The 19,740-nt window shown below is 36.0% G+C and overlaps 4 protein-coding genes and 1 non-coding gene across 5 annotated transcripts; 1 reads left to right on the forward strand and 4 right to left on the reverse strand.

The window, feature by feature from the left end:
* Positions 1-1,716: 1,716 nt before the first annotated feature.
* BDF20DRAFT_386156 (L-gulono-gamma-lactone oxidase) lies at positions 1,717-3,564 on the reverse strand. Its single transcript, XM_053075336.1, has 4 exons — positions 3,339-3,564; positions 2,939-3,250; positions 2,082-2,858; positions 1,717-2,010 (listed from the first exon to the last, which is right to left on the reverse strand). Exons 1-4 carry the CDS (start codon positions 3,480-3,482, stop codon positions 1,846-1,848), a joined length of 1,398 nt encoding a protein of 465 aa, XP_052938187.1. The 5' UTR covers positions 3,483-3,564; the 3' UTR covers positions 1,717-1,845.
* Positions 3,565-9,401: 5,837 nt separating this feature from the next.
* Positions 9,402-9,475, forward strand: BDF20DRAFT_t48. The gene has a single exon. It is a non-coding gene; the product is annotated as a tRNA-Val (tRNA).
* A 2,132-nt stretch (positions 9,476-11,607) lies between these two features.
* On the reverse strand, positions 11,608-13,152 carry BDF20DRAFT_911489 (uncharacterized protein; the record flags this gene model as incomplete). The annotated part of the gene is made up of 7 exons (XM_053083827.1): positions 11,608-11,910; positions 11,989-12,012; positions 12,095-12,322; positions 12,397-12,408; positions 12,488-12,568; positions 12,647-12,840; positions 12,909-13,152. 7 exons carry the CDS (start codon positions 13,150-13,152, stop codon positions 11,608-11,610), a joined length of 1,086 nt encoding a protein of 361 aa, XP_052938188.1.
* A 543-nt stretch (positions 13,153-13,695) lies between these two features.
* On the reverse strand, positions 13,696-14,424 carry BDF20DRAFT_833898 (Pre protein translocase subunit Sec66-domain-containing protein; the record flags this gene model as incomplete). Its single annotated transcript, XM_053078692.1, has 2 exons — positions 13,696-14,249; positions 14,334-14,424. 2 exons carry the CDS (start codon positions 14,422-14,424, stop codon positions 13,696-13,698), a joined length of 645 nt encoding a protein of 214 aa, XP_052938189.1.
* Positions 14,425-14,644: 220 nt separating this feature from the next.
* Positions 14,645-18,300, reverse strand: BDF20DRAFT_833899 (uncharacterized protein; the record flags this gene model as incomplete). The annotated part of the gene is made up of 3 exons (XM_053078693.1): positions 14,645-17,382; positions 17,454-17,574; positions 17,641-18,300. 3 exons carry the CDS (start codon positions 18,298-18,300, stop codon positions 14,645-14,647), a joined length of 3,519 nt encoding a protein of 1,172 aa, XP_052938190.1.
* Positions 18,301-19,740: the final 1,440 nt, after the last annotated feature.

A 19,740-nucleotide genomic window follows, 5' to 3' on the forward strand; every position in this document is an offset into this window, starting at 1 on the left:
GATTTGATTTAATTTCATTCTCCAATAATGTTGCATTATGATTCACGATGAGTTGTATCGATTTTTAAATGGTTTTTCGGTGCAGCTTATTAAAGGGAAAACGAATTACGAAACTCAACAAGAGATCAATAGACATTTATAGAGTTTTCATAGGAAAAGCAAGAATATAAAGGCGAAGGAGAAATGTTAGTAAACCGCACAGTAAGAGGCGCACAGAAGGAAACGTATTTTTGATGGATTTGTTTCATAACTGAATTTCTCTGCTTTATCATGATCATTTCTCAGCCGAAGGAGATCATATATTGTTCCTTATCTCTCTTAAGAACCAGTTTAGTGCGAGCAAATCCCAATGAGAGTGCAACTTTACCAGACAAATAGTCATGGCAGACATTAAACAATAATAATGGAGTCCCTTTCCACTTACTGGAGGGCTGTAGTATTACAGAGCCTTTGGTTATCAATCTTGGGGAAAAAAGCGATAAATTATTTATTTATGAAAATGACGGATAGTCTAGCTGAAAAACACTATATTTGACAGAGAGCGAGAATACCTGCGCCGGGTGTTTGGCATTTAAGGGAGAAAAATACCTGCGACAAGCGAAAAAACCACCTAAATTTCAATATATGGGAGTTTGGCTGACTACTCTATATAGTATACAGCTAATTGATGAAGGAAAGAGTTAGTTTTTGCTGAAAACTTCCGGTCAAAGGTAAAAAATAAAAATAAAACGACAGTACTTTATCTGTAGATGCATGCCAGGTGAGGAAGTAAGTGGATCAACTTCAGTTCTTTGTTATTCTGTTTCTATATTGTACTTTAATTGTTCTTATGATCTACTTAAATACAAAAAGAGGATAGAACAACAATAAACTTATCTTTTTCATTCATTACTCACTTTTCCTTACTGTACACTAAGTAAAAAGCGTAACTGCAACAGATCTACTCATTTACTCTGTATTGAATATTGGCTAACATGTTCTTTAATTCGAATTGTTTAGCTCTAATGTCAACCAAGAATAGCAAAGATGGAGTTCTTTTTGATGTCAAGGAATCTATTACTAAATATTCGAAAAAATGCTCGTATACATACATCCATAACTCGAGGGGGGATTATAAGTACAATTTTGCTTGTATTCCCTCAGGATCCAAAGACGACTCGGATGCTTTTTGCTACAAATGTGCACCAGAACAGATGCCAAGCTACTTTGATTGCCCTTTTTTCTTTAGTGGGTACTGGCAGAATGATACAGCTCAATTTGAGAACCTTACATGCGTAGGTAATTGTCAGGGACCACCGGAATCAAGAATGATAGGTGCGGCCTCAACCACTGTGTCCATTTTGAATGGTAACTTTAGTATTACTGTTTCTCTTTTCATTTTGATCGGGTGCATTCTATTGCTTCCCAAGCACTCATAATTACTATGCTCCAGTTGATCGAAATTTTCGAAAATAAAAGCAATGCTGGAATAAATAAATTGCTCCTAAACTTTCATTCTAGTTTCCACATCATATACATTTGTCACTGTATTCCTTCACTTTTACAGGTGCATCTTCTTTTTAAAGTTAGAATACATTGTATGCTTTGAAAAAGGACAATGGGGAAGCACGAAAGCGGAACCTAGTGGTTTTCAATGTTGTTTATTGTGATTAACATCAGAAAAACTGGCATTTTCGCTGAATTATTGATAATAAAATATAGCAATGTACTTCAAAAGCTCACGCAGTTGTCTACTGAATAGAAAGAAAAGTTATTGTTTACGACAAGTTATTGCTTATTAAAATCATTCTGAACAATGAATAATGAACGTATTAGCTGTAAAAAAGGAAGAAAGAAGAAGGCAATCTACAGTCTTGCAGTTTCTTTCGTGTTCGGTGTAAAATCAACCACATGCCGCTTTAAGTAATCGTTAAGAAACATGCCGTCAGGATCCAGTTTTTGTCGTATACGTAGAAAGTCCTGAAATTTGGGGTAGGAAGCTTCCAGATCATTTTTACTCTGACCGTGGGCCTAAGTACATACAGGCAACGATTAGTCTCTATGGTAGCATGTGTATTCATTTGTCAGTTACAGGATTGTACCTTTGCCCAATGTGGGCGGCCGTTATATTCACGCATTATATTTTCGTATCCTTTCCAGTATTTTTTATATGGCACAGGCTTTCCGTAAGGTCTGTACATAATGACACCGATATAACAAGTTTTACGTCCGTAACAGGGGCTCAACCATATATCATCCTCATCTACAAATCGAATCTCAACGGGAAAGTGTACCTTCAACTCATTATCATTGATAAACTTGTCTAACTTTCGTAAAGCATCAGGGGCATCTTTCCAGTCTATGGCCCATTCATTCACATATTGAGGGAAAAGACAATCAAAGTTGAAAACTTTGTTTGATACATCGACAACATGAAGTGGTTGAGAGTGCAAAGTCCTAAACATGAATTTCGTCAAATAAGGAATCATTGAAGGGCTGTATCGGGTTACATTTAACATGGCTTGGTAAATATGGAATCCAAAATGTCTTTCCATCCAATAACTAGGTCCAGAGCGAGAAATATCTTTATTTGTACGGTTTGCTTTCCAAACTACGCAGTCATCAGTATGTGGATACCACCAAATGCGAGTATGCTCAGAGGAATGTATCGTTTCATCCCACTGATTCAGTATATCTGAAAATTTGTAAGGCTCTTGGATAGCTTCTAGTTTGAAATCTGCTTCTGCTTGCAAAGTTATTCGAGTGATAATACCCAGCGCACCCAGACTACAACGAGCTGCTTGAAAAATATCTTCATTTTCAGTTAACGAACAATATAAGATGTCTCCTTCGGCTGTAACAAGCGTTAAATCAACAATCTATATATGGATGGATCGAACAATATAGCGAGTCAATCTCCGCAGATAAACAGAAAAAAGTGGAGAAACTTATTTTTTACCGCTGTAGATAAACAGCCATAGTTTGCACCAGTGCCATGGGAAGCAGTTGCCATAACTCCTGCTACTGTTTGGTCAGAAATTGAGCCTAAAACGCTCAATGCAAGTCCGTTTTCTCTCAGTACCTTATGCAACTGATGTAGTTGCATTCCTGCTTCCACTGTAGCTCTGCAGTTTTTTTTGTCAACGTTAAGTAATTTGTTCATGCCACCAATGTCGACCATGAACCCATTTGTACACGCGAGATCCGAGGGCGAGTGACCGACACCGCATACTTTTACTTGTTTGTTTAAGCTCTTTGCCAAGCATATAATCTAATGGTATTGATTATATAGAATGAACAAGGTAAACCTGTCAAAAAAATTGAGCATGGGCATACTTTCCTTTTTAATCGAAAATTACCTTTTTAACTTGTTCCTCTGATGTAGGGGTAAACAATAGCTCAGGCTTACAGCTAAAAGTCTTCGCCCAGTTTTGAAAAACAAAAGAGTCTGTGGCTATTTCCTTGAGCTCTGGGTCTAATTTATTGATTATAGAACTCTCCATAATCAATTTATTGGTTCGAAGAGAAATATATGCTGAGTGAAAGAGGGAAAGAGGAAATCAGAGTGCTGCGATAAAAATGCGGCCGTCAGAGATCCAACAAAAAATCAGATAAGAATCTATCAATACAACACCAGTCGGACTTGATGTATTACCACGTTTAAATCATCATTTGTAAACGTACAATGATAAGGCAAGCGCTTCATAACTTCGAAATGGTTCGGAAAACCATATAAAGTCAATGCCAGCTGCAATCAAAAGTTGGAAAAAATAGAAGATTGGGATGACGATATTATAAAAAGGGCTTAACTTTTCTTTCACGACTATTTTCAAAGGTTCAGTATTATAAACCATTTCAAACGGCAGAATTTGGAATTACTTCAGACTGTTATTACCAACCACTATCGATCAATTAATTTATAGAGTTCTAGTATTATAAACACACGTTAAATTACTTGCCCAAAATATTTAAATAGGGTAGGTACGAGTTGATAATACTGAGAAGTGAGTTAATCAAACTGTAGAATTTGCAGGAACTTTCCAGTATTATTAACTCGATAGTTATAAATACTACCTCAGGCCAACACAGTTGCTTTACCATCAAAGTTTGTCTTTTTTGTATACTCTAAACCATTCAATATGCAACCTATGCTCAATCAAACCACTTCATCTAAGCGACGTTTAATCAAAGAGACTGAAGAAGAAGAGCTTGAAGTCGAAATGGAAGCTTCTACTTCAAATACAGCCATCCCTACGAGCTCATACTCTGCTCAAGCTGGCTCACAAATTATAGTAACCGAATTTGATCTTGCAATGGAAGCCCTTTTTAGAAGAGTCCGTGCTAGCACTGCTATGAGTTACAGAATGCGTTTAGAACATTGGAAGGCACCAAATCAATTAAAACCCTGTATCAACTATGCAAGTTTTTCTAAATTTACTTTATATTAAGGATTTTTGTGAAAAAACCGTTGTTGGTCCTCTGTACCCGTACACAGTTGGACCCACTGAATTCATTATAGCCTTTTTCAAAGAGTTCGTATTCAAGCGTACTTATCAGAAGAGCGTCTCGGTTGAATCTGATGTTAGGACACAGGTTGGATTGCAGACTGAGGAAAATGAGGGTAGCCGAATGACTTTGCTTCGAAGTATGTAGCATTGTATAACACGAATATGTGTGATTAGACTCAATGATCTTTTTCTTAAATAGTGACCAGAAATGCTCCAATAAGCAGGAATGGTCGAAAGAAACTAAAAGAAGTTCCTATCGGCATAGAAGCTGTCAATCAGTATAAGAAAGCCTTGATATATCTCTATGGCTTCCAATCTGATTATCGAAGACTGGAGTGGCCATCTCCCAACGAGACAAAGCAAAAAATGGATCTGCTAAAGAAGTATGAAAATGATTTGATTTGCGATGAAGTGCAAACCAACGCGGATAGAGCTGCTCATTGCATTATCTGTGATTCATACAAATACGGTGAATTCATTAGAATTTTGAAAAGCTTGTGGGTCTCTGACAGCCAAGCAATCTTGCGCGAGATGGTCTCCATTTCGTCGCGCCACCATATGCTACTTCGGAATCAAGATCTCAGAAATTTAAACTTTGCTGACTGTTTCTGTACTATCATACCAAAGAAACAGCATAAGGGAACTCAACAGGCTGTAGCTTTAGTGTTTAGCTTAAACAAAGGCAAGACACTCAAAGAAGGAGAAGTAAAATTTGCTTGTGCAATGCGCCATGAAAACCTCTTCAGATGTCCTTCCAGTGCTTTTGCTTTTTCCATGTTTAGTTTGCTTTAGGTAACTCATTTGTCCACAAGAGTTCAGTTCAAACAAAAAGGAGCACTAATTCATTTTTTTTAAAGAACAATGGTGATTTCCTGAAGGAAGATAGATGGCATAAATTGGAAGGTTTTGCGGGGACGTGGCCGGTTGGAGACCCATTACTTGGGAAAACTTCCATCTCATTTCGCACGAGGTATGGCTGGCTTCTGGAATAAACCTTTCGGATTAGCTAGAAATAGCGTATCACCACCAATTGAACTTCGGCGAATGATCTTCCCTTGGATTTGAGTATTACTTTGGCGAGAACAGCATTGAGTGTTTGGCTGTATGTGAGCGAGAAATGAAAGAAATTGACGAGAACGAAGATGAGGAGGAGAACATGGCCAATGTAGAAATCAGTGAGAATAGATTGGAATTTGTAGAAGAGAATGGAACCATGGTGTCTCGAGAAAGTTGAAGAAAGGGAAAGCAACGAGCAGTTCAGAGCAGCTTAGACACAGCAAAAGGGGCTTTTTACGACTTTTAATCAGATGCAGAAGGATAATTCTACAAGATGCAGCAGTATATATGTATTTGAACAAAGAGAATAAACTCGTCAACTCCAGATGCAGTATCTTCTCGAATTACATATTCAAGCAGTTTCAAGATGATGTTATAGCTGCCGTAACCAGTCCTTCTGGTGGCAGATTAGAAGAGTACGAAAACCTTGTGCCAAGTCGTGTCGATACACATAGACAAGTAGCCAGTCGAGTAACGGAAGTCAATCATAGGATTGTACGCTTGCAACAGTTGCAAAATGACCGCTTTCAAAAGAATGAAAACAATTTTCAGCGATTTTTTGAACAAAGCAATCGTACCAACCTTTCATTACTAAACACTACTCAACAGTTAGCACGAGACGTACGAATACTCATGATGCAACAACAGTGTTTGAATTCTCAAGTGCAATTGCTTTTGGCTACCAACACTCCATAAATACGAATCTCAACAACAGTATGCCTCAAACATCTACCTTTCCTTCTGCTCTTCCAACACAATACTCCCCCTTTCCTCCTCTCGCCGCTGAGCCTATACCTTCTGCTCAGCAACCTGTTACTATAAGCCCAGCCCCATCAGCAACAATCACCAATGCCAATACCAGACCCAGATAAAAAAAGAAGACGAAATGGATCAACTACGAGCCAAGCAGCTCCAAATAATCTCATAAATAATATGTACTTTTATAGCTATGCAACCATTATATATGCATATCTTGCAATAAACACATGTATCACGCATCGTTAAAACAAAGAAAGCCTTACTCAGTCTGCCAAAAAGAAAGTATTATATAGTCAAAGATAGGAATACAAATGGTGGTATCAAAAAGCCTAAACGTATCGTATAGATAGTCATACAAGATAGTTACTGTTGGTCTCTAATGTCCAATATGACGCCAAACGATCATCTGATGTCAAAGCCAATGATGATTTTTTTTTCTGGCCCTGCGGGGCACTCAGTATATAATTTCCAGTATTTGCATGATTTTATCCAAAAATGGAAGGATTACTATAAGTAGTAGTTTTTTCAACTACTCAAAAAGCCTATAGGCAAAGGATTTACTTTATTGGCTGTCCTTTTTAAGAACAGTTTAGATATTAGGCTTGAGGAAACCAAATTAGGAAGGTTACAGTTTGCTTTTATCTTCTTTTATTTGATAGAAAAAAAAAGTTATTTTTTTTCCTTTGATCTTAATGCTCGACGTAAAGAGGAAATTTAAAAGGTGAATCTCTGACGAGGAAAGAGAGCTACTTGCTGACGTAACGTGAGAGCAAACAAATCACTCATATACCAAAAATGGAAATAGTTAAACTCCGATTAGTCGAGCCGATTTCACAGATATTCTACTTCTCAAAAAATGACACGTTAGGAGTAGTAGTCCGTGAAATAACTATGGTTGGTTTTCCAGTATAGATTTTGTTGTACTGTTTCTTCACTTAGATATAAGATTGTTATATGAAAGAAAGCCCTTTTATTAAAGTATATTTCTCATCTATCTATTTAAACTATTCTTCTTCCGCACATTCATTCTACCGAGCACCGAGCCGGACCTCACGTGCTCTAATTCTATTGGTTGGGCTGACAATCCTTCACACTCCGTGTCAAAAATATTACGTGTGTAAACCTGCTACTATGCAAATACTAGTAACTATATCAATTGACAAGATTTGTAATAGACCGACTGTAAAAATCCAGGGACAAATTCAATAAATATAATGAGGTTAAACGTGTAGATTCTTTTTATACAAGCAATCAAATAAACGTAATGGATGTATCTTTCCAATCGGATGGATAGAAAATAATAATAATAAGACTAAAAGGGTATGATATGTAGATAAATCTCATATACCAAATTCAGTAATAATGTGTTATACAATATTTCGATGAAAAAATCCTAGTAAAATACAATCATTATAATGCAAACTTATTTATTCATCAATAATCATACTATTATCACAAACACTTCTTTTATTATCCACTTTTAAGATATAGGCGTACTCAAATTTATTGCCATTTTCTAATTTTACATTTACAAGAACCAAGTTATTTTTTTTATACTTAAAAGTAATGTCTGTAATATTATATTGATACTTATTATTTTTAAAAACCTGTTGAGGAACAAATGAAGTTTTAAGATCTTTAATAAACTTTTTATTCAAAAATGGATTATTTTCGGACATGAGTATAATTATGTTATTTTATTTTTATATTAATAGGATATTCAATTTGTTCAATCTTTTAGAAACTCTTGCCAAATATTTTTTGCTTTATTATTTCTTCTCCATTGATATTCTTTTATATGCAAGAAGATATTTTTATTATTTCTATGAATAGGTAATAAGTTTCTTTTGAATGCACCCCATGTGCTCTCTATTGATTGTGTATGAACTTTAGTAATAGGATCTACAAAATGTTTTGAATGATTTACAGTTTGATGAGAATATCCATTATTTTTTACATTATTATAACCCTTCCAACAATCTGTGTATATTATGGTGCCAGGATTAACATACTTTTTTATTATTTGATCTATTTTGACAGAACTTCTTTCTTTTATTGGTAGCATAAATAATTTCTTTTTATGTATATCTATATTTCTTTCAATACCACCTATTATCCATGCTCCATCAATGCTTCTCCCTCGGTTATATTTTCTTTTTGCACTCTTAGTTTCATCTATTTCTACTATTATACCAGGTCCACCTATCCTTTTATGAGGTGTCATCAACTGCTTATTTTTGATATATTCACGAAATAATTTTTTATATCTCACAACAGTATTTTTATCTATATCTAATACATTTGAAATGAATGATCCAGATACTTTTCCAAGAAATAGATATAACAAATGCAATTGTATATTTAAAGGTAATTTCATTTTATTAAAAATGGTTCCATTCAATGGTGATTTTGCTTTTCTGCATTTATAACTTCTACAGACAAACATCTTTTTATTTAAATTTAGTTTTGTTTTTTCAGAACATTTTTCACATTTTTCATAAGAGTTAATATAATTATTTTCTATTAGATATAATAATGCTTTTTTATCATCTTCGAAAATATACTTTAAATCTTTGTATGATTCAACAAACATTATGAGCACATTTTATATTTGTAAGGGTTATTCAATTTTTTGATCTTAAATTATGCATCAATTCATACTCCGATACCTGAGATCTATGTGCATAGTGGCATGACTAAAAGTTCAGTTCTCTCTTGTCAGGAAGAGAGCTCACGCGTCTACTTCTAAGTTATACGATTTAACTTCCGATCTACTATGATATCTATAAATCGCTCCTTGCATTATATAATAATTTTCTTTACAATATGATGTATCCACATCAATGCTTTAACTAATCCACTCTTTAAAGAAAACTGAGACATAACCACTATGATCTAAGACAAATTATTATAAAATAACAACGCTCTTCTCATTTAATAAAACGGTATCTTTTAAGCTCGTTTAATACTTTTGTTATTGCAACGGATAAATCACAATAATTTCTAATGATTTATCACGTGTATTCTATTAGTTTTAACTCCGAAAGATCTTGCTGTTATTCGATAACTCCGAATTCCTTGATCTTACAAAAATAACAAGATTTCGTGGTGTAGTCGGTTATCACGCCTGTCTAACACACAGGCGGTCCCCGGTTCGAATCCGGGCGAAATCATCTTTTTTGTTTGGTACCGTTTCGTTTCACGTACTACTGTTGTCGTGTTACCCCAATAATTAGTTAGTGTCGTGTTATAACGGTGATTGAATATTATAGAGCATATAAAAGGAACATGACTCTCTGAATAGAATAAAGAACAATCCTCTTTTTCTCTTTACTAAAACTTTGTGTTTAGTATAAGATTACCCTTGTTTTATCGTTAGCTCAGTGCGCGACATTAGTTTAGATGTAACATTCAAATATATAAAATATAGAATAATCCAATAATGAATAAAGTCATTCCTTTCTCTGCTTCTGACAATAATCCTTTTTTTTTTTTTTTTTGTTTAAATTCATGTTACATTTATTCGAGAAAAAACAGACGTCAAAAGTAAAATAAGAGAAAGGATTTATAGGTTTAAATAGGGAAGAAAGGCCTTGTTGACGGGTAAAAGCTGATACTATAGACGTGCCTCAGCTTGGTGATCAGCCTGTGCCTGCCTGAGACAATGCATCGATGCTCTTAACAGTAATCTGTAAGGTGATCGATGATAATAGCTGTTGGTAAGCATTTTCAGTGGACCAACTTTCATGACTAATAACGGTAGACCAATGATACTTCCATAGAGTTTCCAGAAGGGCTCCCAACAACTCTAGCGAGTAGCGTTCCGTATAATTATCAGTATTGGGCAGTTGTAAATTGAGCAGGGTATGCATAACCTCGACAATAATCCTACCTTTGTGGTATTAGTATATAGTCTTATCGTAGCTTCGTGCACGACACTGTTACTAAGCCTGAACTTATTACTAGCTGCTATAATGAGTTAAAACAACATTTCGTAAGGTTTTATTCTCATTAGTTTTTTGGGTGAAACATAAACCTATTCCCATACACTATATAATGTCTTTGTACATCATTAGGTGCACTCTATTAAACTACCTCATGATTCAACGTATTTACCAGAGTTTATCTACTTTTTGAGTCACTATTCGCTAAATGTCGGCCATTTATTCAAGCTATTTCTGTAATTCTACTCTATATAATTGTTGTTTGACACTAATACTTTAATACATTTTCCAGTGATGAATTCTGACTCGTCTAGACTACTTTATTTTCATCTTCCACATAAATTTGTTAGACGCTTATTTACGAGAGGATATAGAAGTTTTATATAATTCCAGATGACTAAGTAAACAGACCACACTGGAGTTTCAATGGAAGAGTGCCATTGATATCTGTCTAGGTTTCCGCAGTCTTGATTCAGTGTTCTACCTTTATTGAGTACACTTTAGTTACTGGACCAAAACGTCTATTTTCAGAATACAAGACCAACAAAAAAAAAAAAAAGCTCAATCAATAAAAAATATTATATATCCATGACTGTTCATGGCGTACATTTACACGCCATAAACACGACCAAACTTTTTGCGGTACTCTTTGTGTCATAGTAAGAAGAGAAGCAGATGACAGGCAGCAAACATTATGCACGAACCTATATAGATAGATACAATAATAAATAATTTGGCATTCATTATTGATTGTTTCCTTTGATAATCAATAATTTAGTTCACTACTAACAACACGACCTAAGTACTTCGGATGGCTTCACTGCAATAATAAATCATCCAAAAAGACAAAGAGAATAAAGTTTTTAATAGCGGAAGTTAAGATAGCGAGATTATTGTATCAGAAATATGGTGGCTCTTGAATATAATTATAATTGGCAACTTCTGTGACGCATTTAAAACCAGTCTCTAACGCTATTGCATACTATTGATTAGTATCTTAAGATGACCTGAGATTCAATAGGAATCCTTTAAATATAGGTTGCTTTGATACGAAAAGCAGAGTCAGTCCATTTGTTACGAACAGTTTGGGCAAAGAGTTTCATTTGGTAACAGAGCTTCTCTTCTTCCTATTATGACAAGACCCACCGCAAAAAGCAATACCGTCGATATCAGGTAGGTTATAACAGCTATTTTTTATTGCAAAATAATGGGTCTTTGGTAATGGTAATAACGAAATTAACAATTTACAGTATTGTTTGGCAGTTCAATATATCGTCTGTAATCAAATTGAGAAACATTTACATAGAATAGCGGCCAAAACTGAACATTATTGTCATATATTTGACGAGAATAGAAGAGTTTCAATAATTATGCAGAGGCTTAGCGCTTATTTGAGAAACTTGTGTGGAGCGGATACTCTCTTCGCCACAGCTGTCATTTTCATCGTGATGTTGCTCAGTTGGTGATCTGATATCGTCGTCATAGTCCATCTTCATGGTATCAAATTCATATTTTGGTCGATCTTTATTCATATTCTTGGTTGTACTAACTCCTGGCGCGGTGGCATTGAAAGAAAGTTCCGCCGAGACCTGATCCATTGTATAAAACGTCTTGCTTCTAGCATGTGCATCCATATTATTACCAGTGACACGATGGGTTGTTACCTACAGTTAAAAGAAATAAGATACTATATGTTAGATATCTACCACAGCCGTCGGCTATAGAGCAAAAGCTATCATTACCCAATAAATGGTTATTGCATTGACCTAATTGACAAGGAAACGAAGTATGAGATTTTCATCAATTTCTCAAAAGACCAAAGTCTAACAAAAATTCAGCAATGCATACCGTAACATCTACTGTACACATGGTTAGACAGACTAAACCTCTTTCGTGACCTCGTGTAATGACAACAACCAATACATTGGCAAACGAAATTATGAGAGATACAATTGAAGCGACCAAAGTTCGTTGAGCAAGCCTGTATAGTTTGGACTTTTTCCAGTTGGCTTTAGAATTCAAACCAATACTCATTAATGGGAGCATGAAGAGCAGAGTTAGATAGAAGTTGAGAATCTATGAGAGCAAATGACAATGAAGGTTTAAAAAAGGAGTACTATGTTGAGTGATATTACTTTGATAAACTTTACAGAGTCATAAACCTACCATAAAAAAAGTCAAATACAATATTAGATTTTTCTTACTGATGAAGTAGCTGCGCATCCATATATTTATACTTACCAATAAAGGAACACTTGCAATCAATTGCAATCCAATTGTACATTTACCATCTGCTTCAAGGTAGATGTTTCTATACGTCAACTGGGAAATATTAATGTTGAAAGAAGGTTAAGCACAGAAAGACAACCAAAAAAAAAAAACCACACAACTTTGTATTACCATCAAAGCAAAAATTATAATGTAGGGGCATAACATTGTTAAATGGATTCTGTACTGCCAAGTACTAAGGCGTGGTTGTTTTATGGCTTTGACGAGGAAGATGCGTTCAATCAACCAAGCATATATTACAATTTTACTACCAGCATAAAAGATATCACAAGAAAGCATTGCCAGCGTACATGACACCATGTTATCTGTCAAAATTCGTAATGAAACGTAAATGAATACTCTTCGAAAAGATACTCTAAATTGTTGGTCTTACTATTATTTGTCGATACTACAACAGCTGAAGTAAAAGCGAACGACCATGATGTTACATAGAGCATAATGACCATGAATTTACCATAATTCATAGTTCGTGTGGTCTCGCTGTAAGTCTTATTCCCTATGATATATGCAAGCAGGGTTATACATAGTAGTGAAATGAATTCTGAAATGATCTCCAAAATATCCGGTCCGACTATTCCAGGCGGTTCGGCTTCATAGGGATAGGAAGTCCAATCCATGATACAGAAATGAAAATACGAGGAAAAGAAATTAAAAAAGTACAAAAAAGACGTGAAAACAGAAAAGAATAAGATGTAACAATATCTGAGGATTGTCTTTTATAACCGTCGGGGCCAGCTTTTCACTAAATTGTAGACTCTATTTTCAACGATCAGACCTGTCAACTAATCAAGTTGAACGATCCGTAGAACTTACTCCCCCTTATCCATTTTATGATGTGTGGAACTATCTCAAAGAGATGAAAGAAGAATACAACAGCGATTGTACTACTTACGGAACTTATATTATAATTCAGTTTAGGGAGGGGAGGGGGGGCGATGTTGCTGGTGGTGGTGGGCGGTGGTATACAATTAGTGGACACACTCATATATAAAAAAATGTAGTCTACCGTCCTACTTTATTCAAATAAAAGATATATGATATGATATCAAAGCTGGCGGTAGATAATGTGTAAGTGTGTACATATGAGCTGTAAATCAGGAACTTCCTCTTCGCTTTTCAATGCAATAAGTGTTGAATGAAGCGTAATAAGAAAAGTAACCCTATTTCTTTTTCGATGCTGCTGCTGCTGCTGCTGCCTTCTTTTCTTCTTCTTCCATTCTTAGCAACTCTTCTTCCGCTTTTTTGGCTTCCTTTTCACGCTTAGCCTCGTTCATCTTGGCTTCAGTAGCTTCTCTTTCCTCTTCTTTCTTCTTACGTAATGTTTCTTTTTCTAACATAGCCTTCATTTCAACTTGTAGCTTCTTTTGCTTTTCATGTTCCAACATCTGTGCGGCTGTACTGAAAATAGTCTGAGACCAACCCTCTTTGAAAGTGTTAGCTTCCATTGAGATTTCTTGCAATTCCGCTGTTATTTCTTGTTCAGCTGCTTGAAATTCGTGCCAGAGATCATCTCCAATACTACCTGTTTTCATCAATTGTTGTAAAGCGGGTTTTTCTTGTTGTATTTGAACGAGGCGACGAACAGCTTCCATAGCTCGACGTAAAAGAGCAGCACGTAAGTGATATTCAGGAACTGCAGGCTCGCAGTTTAAAAGGGCAATATATTCTTCTTTTTGTGTGTTAATGGGGAACCAAGCTTCCATGGATTTGAACACTAAAACAATTGTTGATGATGTAAAACAGGGATGTTAAGCGTATGTTAAATCAATATAGAGAGTTTGTATAACATCTGCTTTACTGGTGGCTCTTCTGTAAACAAAGGAAAATGCACTCATAGCGGCAATACATCCTCCAAGATAAACAGCTGGTAAAAACAGAGTATTCATCATCTTGATCAATTTATTATCGGTCGTGTAATGAGAAGGAAGACAATGATTAATTTACAGCCAATTTCTTTTTTTGAAGTTCAAAAATGAAGAGTATCGGGAGACCTGAAATGTATGCTTATCTGATTGGCTTTTAAATTGTCGACCGTCTAAACCAAATGCAGCAAAAAAAAAAAAAGTAAACTCACTCAAAAAGCGTTATTACATATCCAAGGCAATCATTTTATTCACCAAGTAACCATTCAACTATAGTACTTTCTTCTTGTTCATCCCAAATGAAGTCTTCCAAAAACCATTCTTCATCGCTCTCTCCCTCAACATGTCTTTTGAACTCCCCTTCTTTTCCTTGCTCTTCATCTTTATTCATCAAATTGACAAGTTTGCTGTCTGTTTGCACAGCCTGGTCTATCCCAATTTTCGCCTTTTTCTTTATAGCCAAATTGTGGATCGTTTTTCTTTCAATAAGAGAGGGCTCTTGCTGTAGATAAAGGAACCTTTCTCGTCGGGGCGTATAAGATGTCCCACTGTTATAAGGCTCCATAGAAGATGCTCGCTCAAATTTCAATACTTTATCCAGAACAGCACTGCTACTGTTTAGGTCACCACTACTATTGATACGCTCACTCTTATTGATATCAACATTCGAAGAAGAAGCTATGTCTAGATTTACTGTATCTCTTCCTTGTTGTTCTTGTAATTGCCTTAGTTGTCTTAACACAGATCGTCGATGATGCGTTGCAGGCCGTTCCATATTTGCTACGGCAATAGATTGCTGCTGCTGCTGTCGTTGTTGCTGTTGTTGTTGCTGCTGCCACTCTCCTGTCTTTAGAATATCGTCCCATTGTTTAATGGACACGCTGACTGAGGATTGTCTTTGCCTCAAAATTTCATTCATATCCTTTTGCTGTTGCTTTTGTTGCTGGCTATAATATTTTTCAGTAGCAAAATTTTCATGCATTGATCTTCTACGACTGTTCCCAACCATTGAAGCACGTTTAGCAACTAAGCTTGAAGGTCTTTCAGGTGAAAGAGTAGCCATTTTTTTTGGAACCAGGAATGTTGCAGAGGCTTTTGTTTGCAAAGCAGCGTTATCATTTCTCTCAATGGTAGCAGACGGATCGTTTCGTTCTTTATCTTTTTCTTTGTTATTTGCTTGTATCATAGGCTTGCCGTCAGTCACCTGCTGGGGCTCTTCTGTAAATTTAATAACAGTTGACACTCTGTTGTCAACCTTTGCCTCTCCATTCTGACTACCAACTGTAGCAATCTTTAATGAAGAAGGAGCGGAATCTCTTTTCGTCGATCTGACGTCAGTAAGTAATTCTTCCCTTACATTAAATGATGTTTGAATTGCTTTTTGTTGTTGTTCATGTTGATGTTCTGATAGCTTAGTTAAATTTGTTGCGGGCTTGCTCTTCTCAGTTGCTCTTTGATCTGTATGCTCTTGTTGTGGTTTTTGTTCCTTTTCTTCCTTCATTTTCCGGAGATTCTCTCGGCTCTTTCGGTTACTCGCACTGCTTCTTCTTAAAAGTGAGCCATATGCATTTATAGTCACTGCACTTGTCGCTGTAGATATATTACTGGTGCTACTGGACTTTGATAAGCGGAATTTTGGTGACTCTTGAATGGTAATTTTTGCAGTTGTGGTAGTTCTTGCTGAAGATGACCTTTTAAAAGTAATTGATGAAGAAGAAGCAGGTGTATCGGCAACAGTTAGACGCTCCACTTCTGTAGTGGCTGACTGTTGCTGTGGCAGCACTGTTTCACTAACATTATTTGGATTAGTATGGATTGGTTCTTTTCGCGCTTCTGCAATTGAACTATGCGAAGACTTTAATGATGTACTGGAGTATGACTTATTAAGGTATGAGATATTAGTGCTATTCGTAGAAAAAGTAGAGGATGAAAGGATGCTTTGATTGTTGTACTCGGCTGTGGTAGATGCTGACAGTCTACTCAGTGGTGTCAATTTCTTTTTTGTAGCTCGTGAAGTAGTGGCACTGTGGTTGTTATTATTTTTATCGAAGTTGTTGTGTTCAGTCTGTGTTGATAGTGTGTTTATCTTAATATTTCGATCGGCTCCTGCGTCTAGATCAGTCTCTGGTACAATATGTATAGTTGCTTTGGATATCGCGGGGATTGTTGAGGCGTTTAATAAAGGAGTCTTTTTGTGATGTTCCACTTGGTTATTCATAGTAAAACTCTGCTTACTTAAAGGAGACGACGGGGTATGCTGATAACGAGCAGTACCAAGTTTTGGTACTTCCATCTGAATGTTCGACTGTATTGTTCGTTGTTCTGCTAAATCATGATCATTTGTCTCTGAGGATGGCGACGACAAAGTAGAGGAAGAAGAAGAAGATGATAATGAAGACAACGTGCTTGGCAAATTGCATATATTTGTTGATAGCTTTTCGCTATGATTCAACTTTTGAGAAAGAGGTGATGAAGGTCTAGAATAATTTACTGCTGATAGTCTAGGCGATGCCGAGATATTTGATCGTCGTTCCCATGTTGGTGTAGGAAGTATGTCATCTTTGGTTTGATCCCTTATTTCTATAGATCTAAGTCGATTTGGAGTAAGCGACACTTTAACAGTCTCACCTGATCTAATTAACTCATCAAAGTCCAACAGTGGCGGTGTCCCATCTGCATATTCTTCATCCTCTTCAGTGCTTTTATATTGGTTTAAGGGTGAAATGTTGGATGCACGTGGTAACACATTATTGTGAAGGGTATTTCTCTGGTCTTTAAATAAATGAAATGTTGACTTTCTAACATTACTCGAGCCCGAATTGTGCGATAAGGATGAATACGGTCTGTGTGGAATGGATACTGATGGTTTGGACTTTGTCAACTTTACAGAATTTGTTGAATAAGTGCTTTTTCGTTGTTTTTCTTCGCTAAAGTAATCGATGACAAGGTCATCAAAGTTGATATTTGAAAGTGAATCTTCTTTATCTGTGTAACAAGTAATTGAGGGATCAACAAGTTAATCAAAAGCATTTGTATATGCAGTGAGATTAGCTTACAGTAGATTGGATGCTGTATCAAAGATGAGTTCTTTTTGTTGTCATTGTTCCTGCAAAATGTTAACACTGACAAGTGGCTCGACTGTCTTAAGCTAGCATTATACGATACCGTTGCTCTTTTCTATTGGGCAAATAGCGAATGAATATCTGATGCTGCTTTGCTCATTTTCCGCAGACAAATACTTACCTCCAACTTCTTTCGTAGCTCCATTTTATGAAAAACGTTCCCTAATTGAACATCATCCACCAACGCTAGAAACACTTCTTTCACGCGAATGTAATCTGTATCTTCGTGTTCTGCAGACATTGCCACTGCTGTCAATAAGTACTCTCCAATATGCTCCATAATGGTTGTAACGTAGATGGCGACAATAGGCGATATAATGATGGTTTGCTCGATTTGGGTGCCACTTCTATTTTTCCGTTGCTGCATACTTCTTTGCATGTACAACTGATCCTCCTTGTCTGCTAGAGTACAGTATTCGAAGCACTTCTCTCTTAGTAATGGTATTGCTTCATTCAAAGGAAATGCGTCGACCTTCATATTACGCATACGTTCATACACATCATAGTCGATGGATTCAGAGTCGGTTATGAAGGTTTTTACTTCCAGCTCTGCTTCTACTACTGCATTTTTACCCAACGTCGAGGGCAACAAATTAAAAACAACAGATTTGATATTTGACAAGTCGAGAGATAGTGAACATGCAAGTAACAAGACAATGAACTCATCGAGGAATTGATTGATTGCTTGCAAGGCGTCTGTTGACACACGATAAGGCCCAACCTCTGAAATAATAGCATTTGCTGCTCTCTGACAAATATAATGTTCGTCTTTTAAATACATAGAGAATGAATGACTACGATGCAATGAATAGACAGAAGAGAATTCTTATTGTATCTATACCTAGCACCATTTGATTTCACAGTTGTACCCCGTCCTTATGTTGACTTGCTGCCCAGCTGAAAGAGGATGAAAGAAGTGTCTGAATTACTTTCTCTTTTTCCACAATTGTAATTTAATAAGTTAAATGAGATGACCTTTGCTGGTGTAACACTTATTTGTAGTGGCGACAATGGTGGGTGTACATAGCCAGGTCCTATATTTTAAGCGTTAGACGATGAAAAACCAAGTTATATCGGCTGGCTATGAAGAAGTCTTTCAAAGTAGCATGTATAATCGTCTGTGGCTCAAACTTATTATGGAATGATTAGAAATATTGAACGCTGGACAATGCGGGCTTTATACAATCACAATTTACAATTTGTAATATTGTAGATAGCAGTGTAGTGGATGTAAAATAGTCTAAATTTGAATTATCATGTAATAGGCATCTGCGTACTCGACAGTTCATGTTCACTACTATTTTATGAGATAGAGAACGAATACCTTCCATAACAATGACCAAGTCTTTTTTGCAGAGATCAAATATTTCCTGCTTCTGTCATCTATTCCATTTTTTAAGCTTTGTTTAACATGTATTTTCTGATCGACAGAAGTCCTCAAAACGATCACCATCGATTGTTATTGTATGGTATGGTTACAACTAATAAGAATAAGAAAGCCTGAAAAAAAAAGAAACTTGATAAGGACAATGCATTCAACGATGATCTATTTTTTTTTCTTAGGGTATCAATTCGTGATTACACTTTGACATGAGACGTTATCAAGTCAAATTTCATTTTATCAGGATAATTCTAGCCATAAAGGTGAGCTGAAAGTGACATAAAGTTAGTTCCAGCTGCCTAACAAGCACACTTTACGCCGCAATCAAGGACAATCATATGCTCTTTCAAATTCTAGTATTAACTTCATTTATATTGTGTATGAGTAGTTCATAGTACAGGTTTTAGTATTTGTTGGTTATATCAGATTGCTATGTACGTAGATTTTATTGAAGCAAATTTGATCTTCTACATTCAAGGTTGTTGCATACGTTTGATTGAAATTTAGTTCTATACGCGAGAGATATACACGACAGTATGCAGCGAGCTATGCAAATCACTTACAAAAAGAAACGACCGTACTCATTTAAATTAGTGCGTATCATACTCCGTCGATCATTCTTATAGAGAAGAAGAAGAGTCTGCCCTATATCAGACAAACAACCACCAAGCTTTTCATTCAAATGATCGTTGAAATTTGCAATTTCCAAGTATAATAATGCTTAAGACATCTAAACCTTCAGTCAGCCATGTAACCATTTAAGTAAGAAGGGCTGTAGCATGGTTTATCCTTATTTAGAACTCAAGGAAACCGTTTTCACATTATGACTTGCGTGATATC

Source organism: Mycotypha africana, assembly GCF_025528875.1.
Source record: "Mycotypha africana strain NRRL 2978 chromosome Unknown BDF20scaffold_3, whole genome shotgun sequence".
Taxonomy (NCBI): domain Eukaryota; kingdom Fungi; phylum Mucoromycota; class Mucoromycetes; order Mucorales; family Mycotyphaceae; genus Mycotypha; species Mycotypha africana.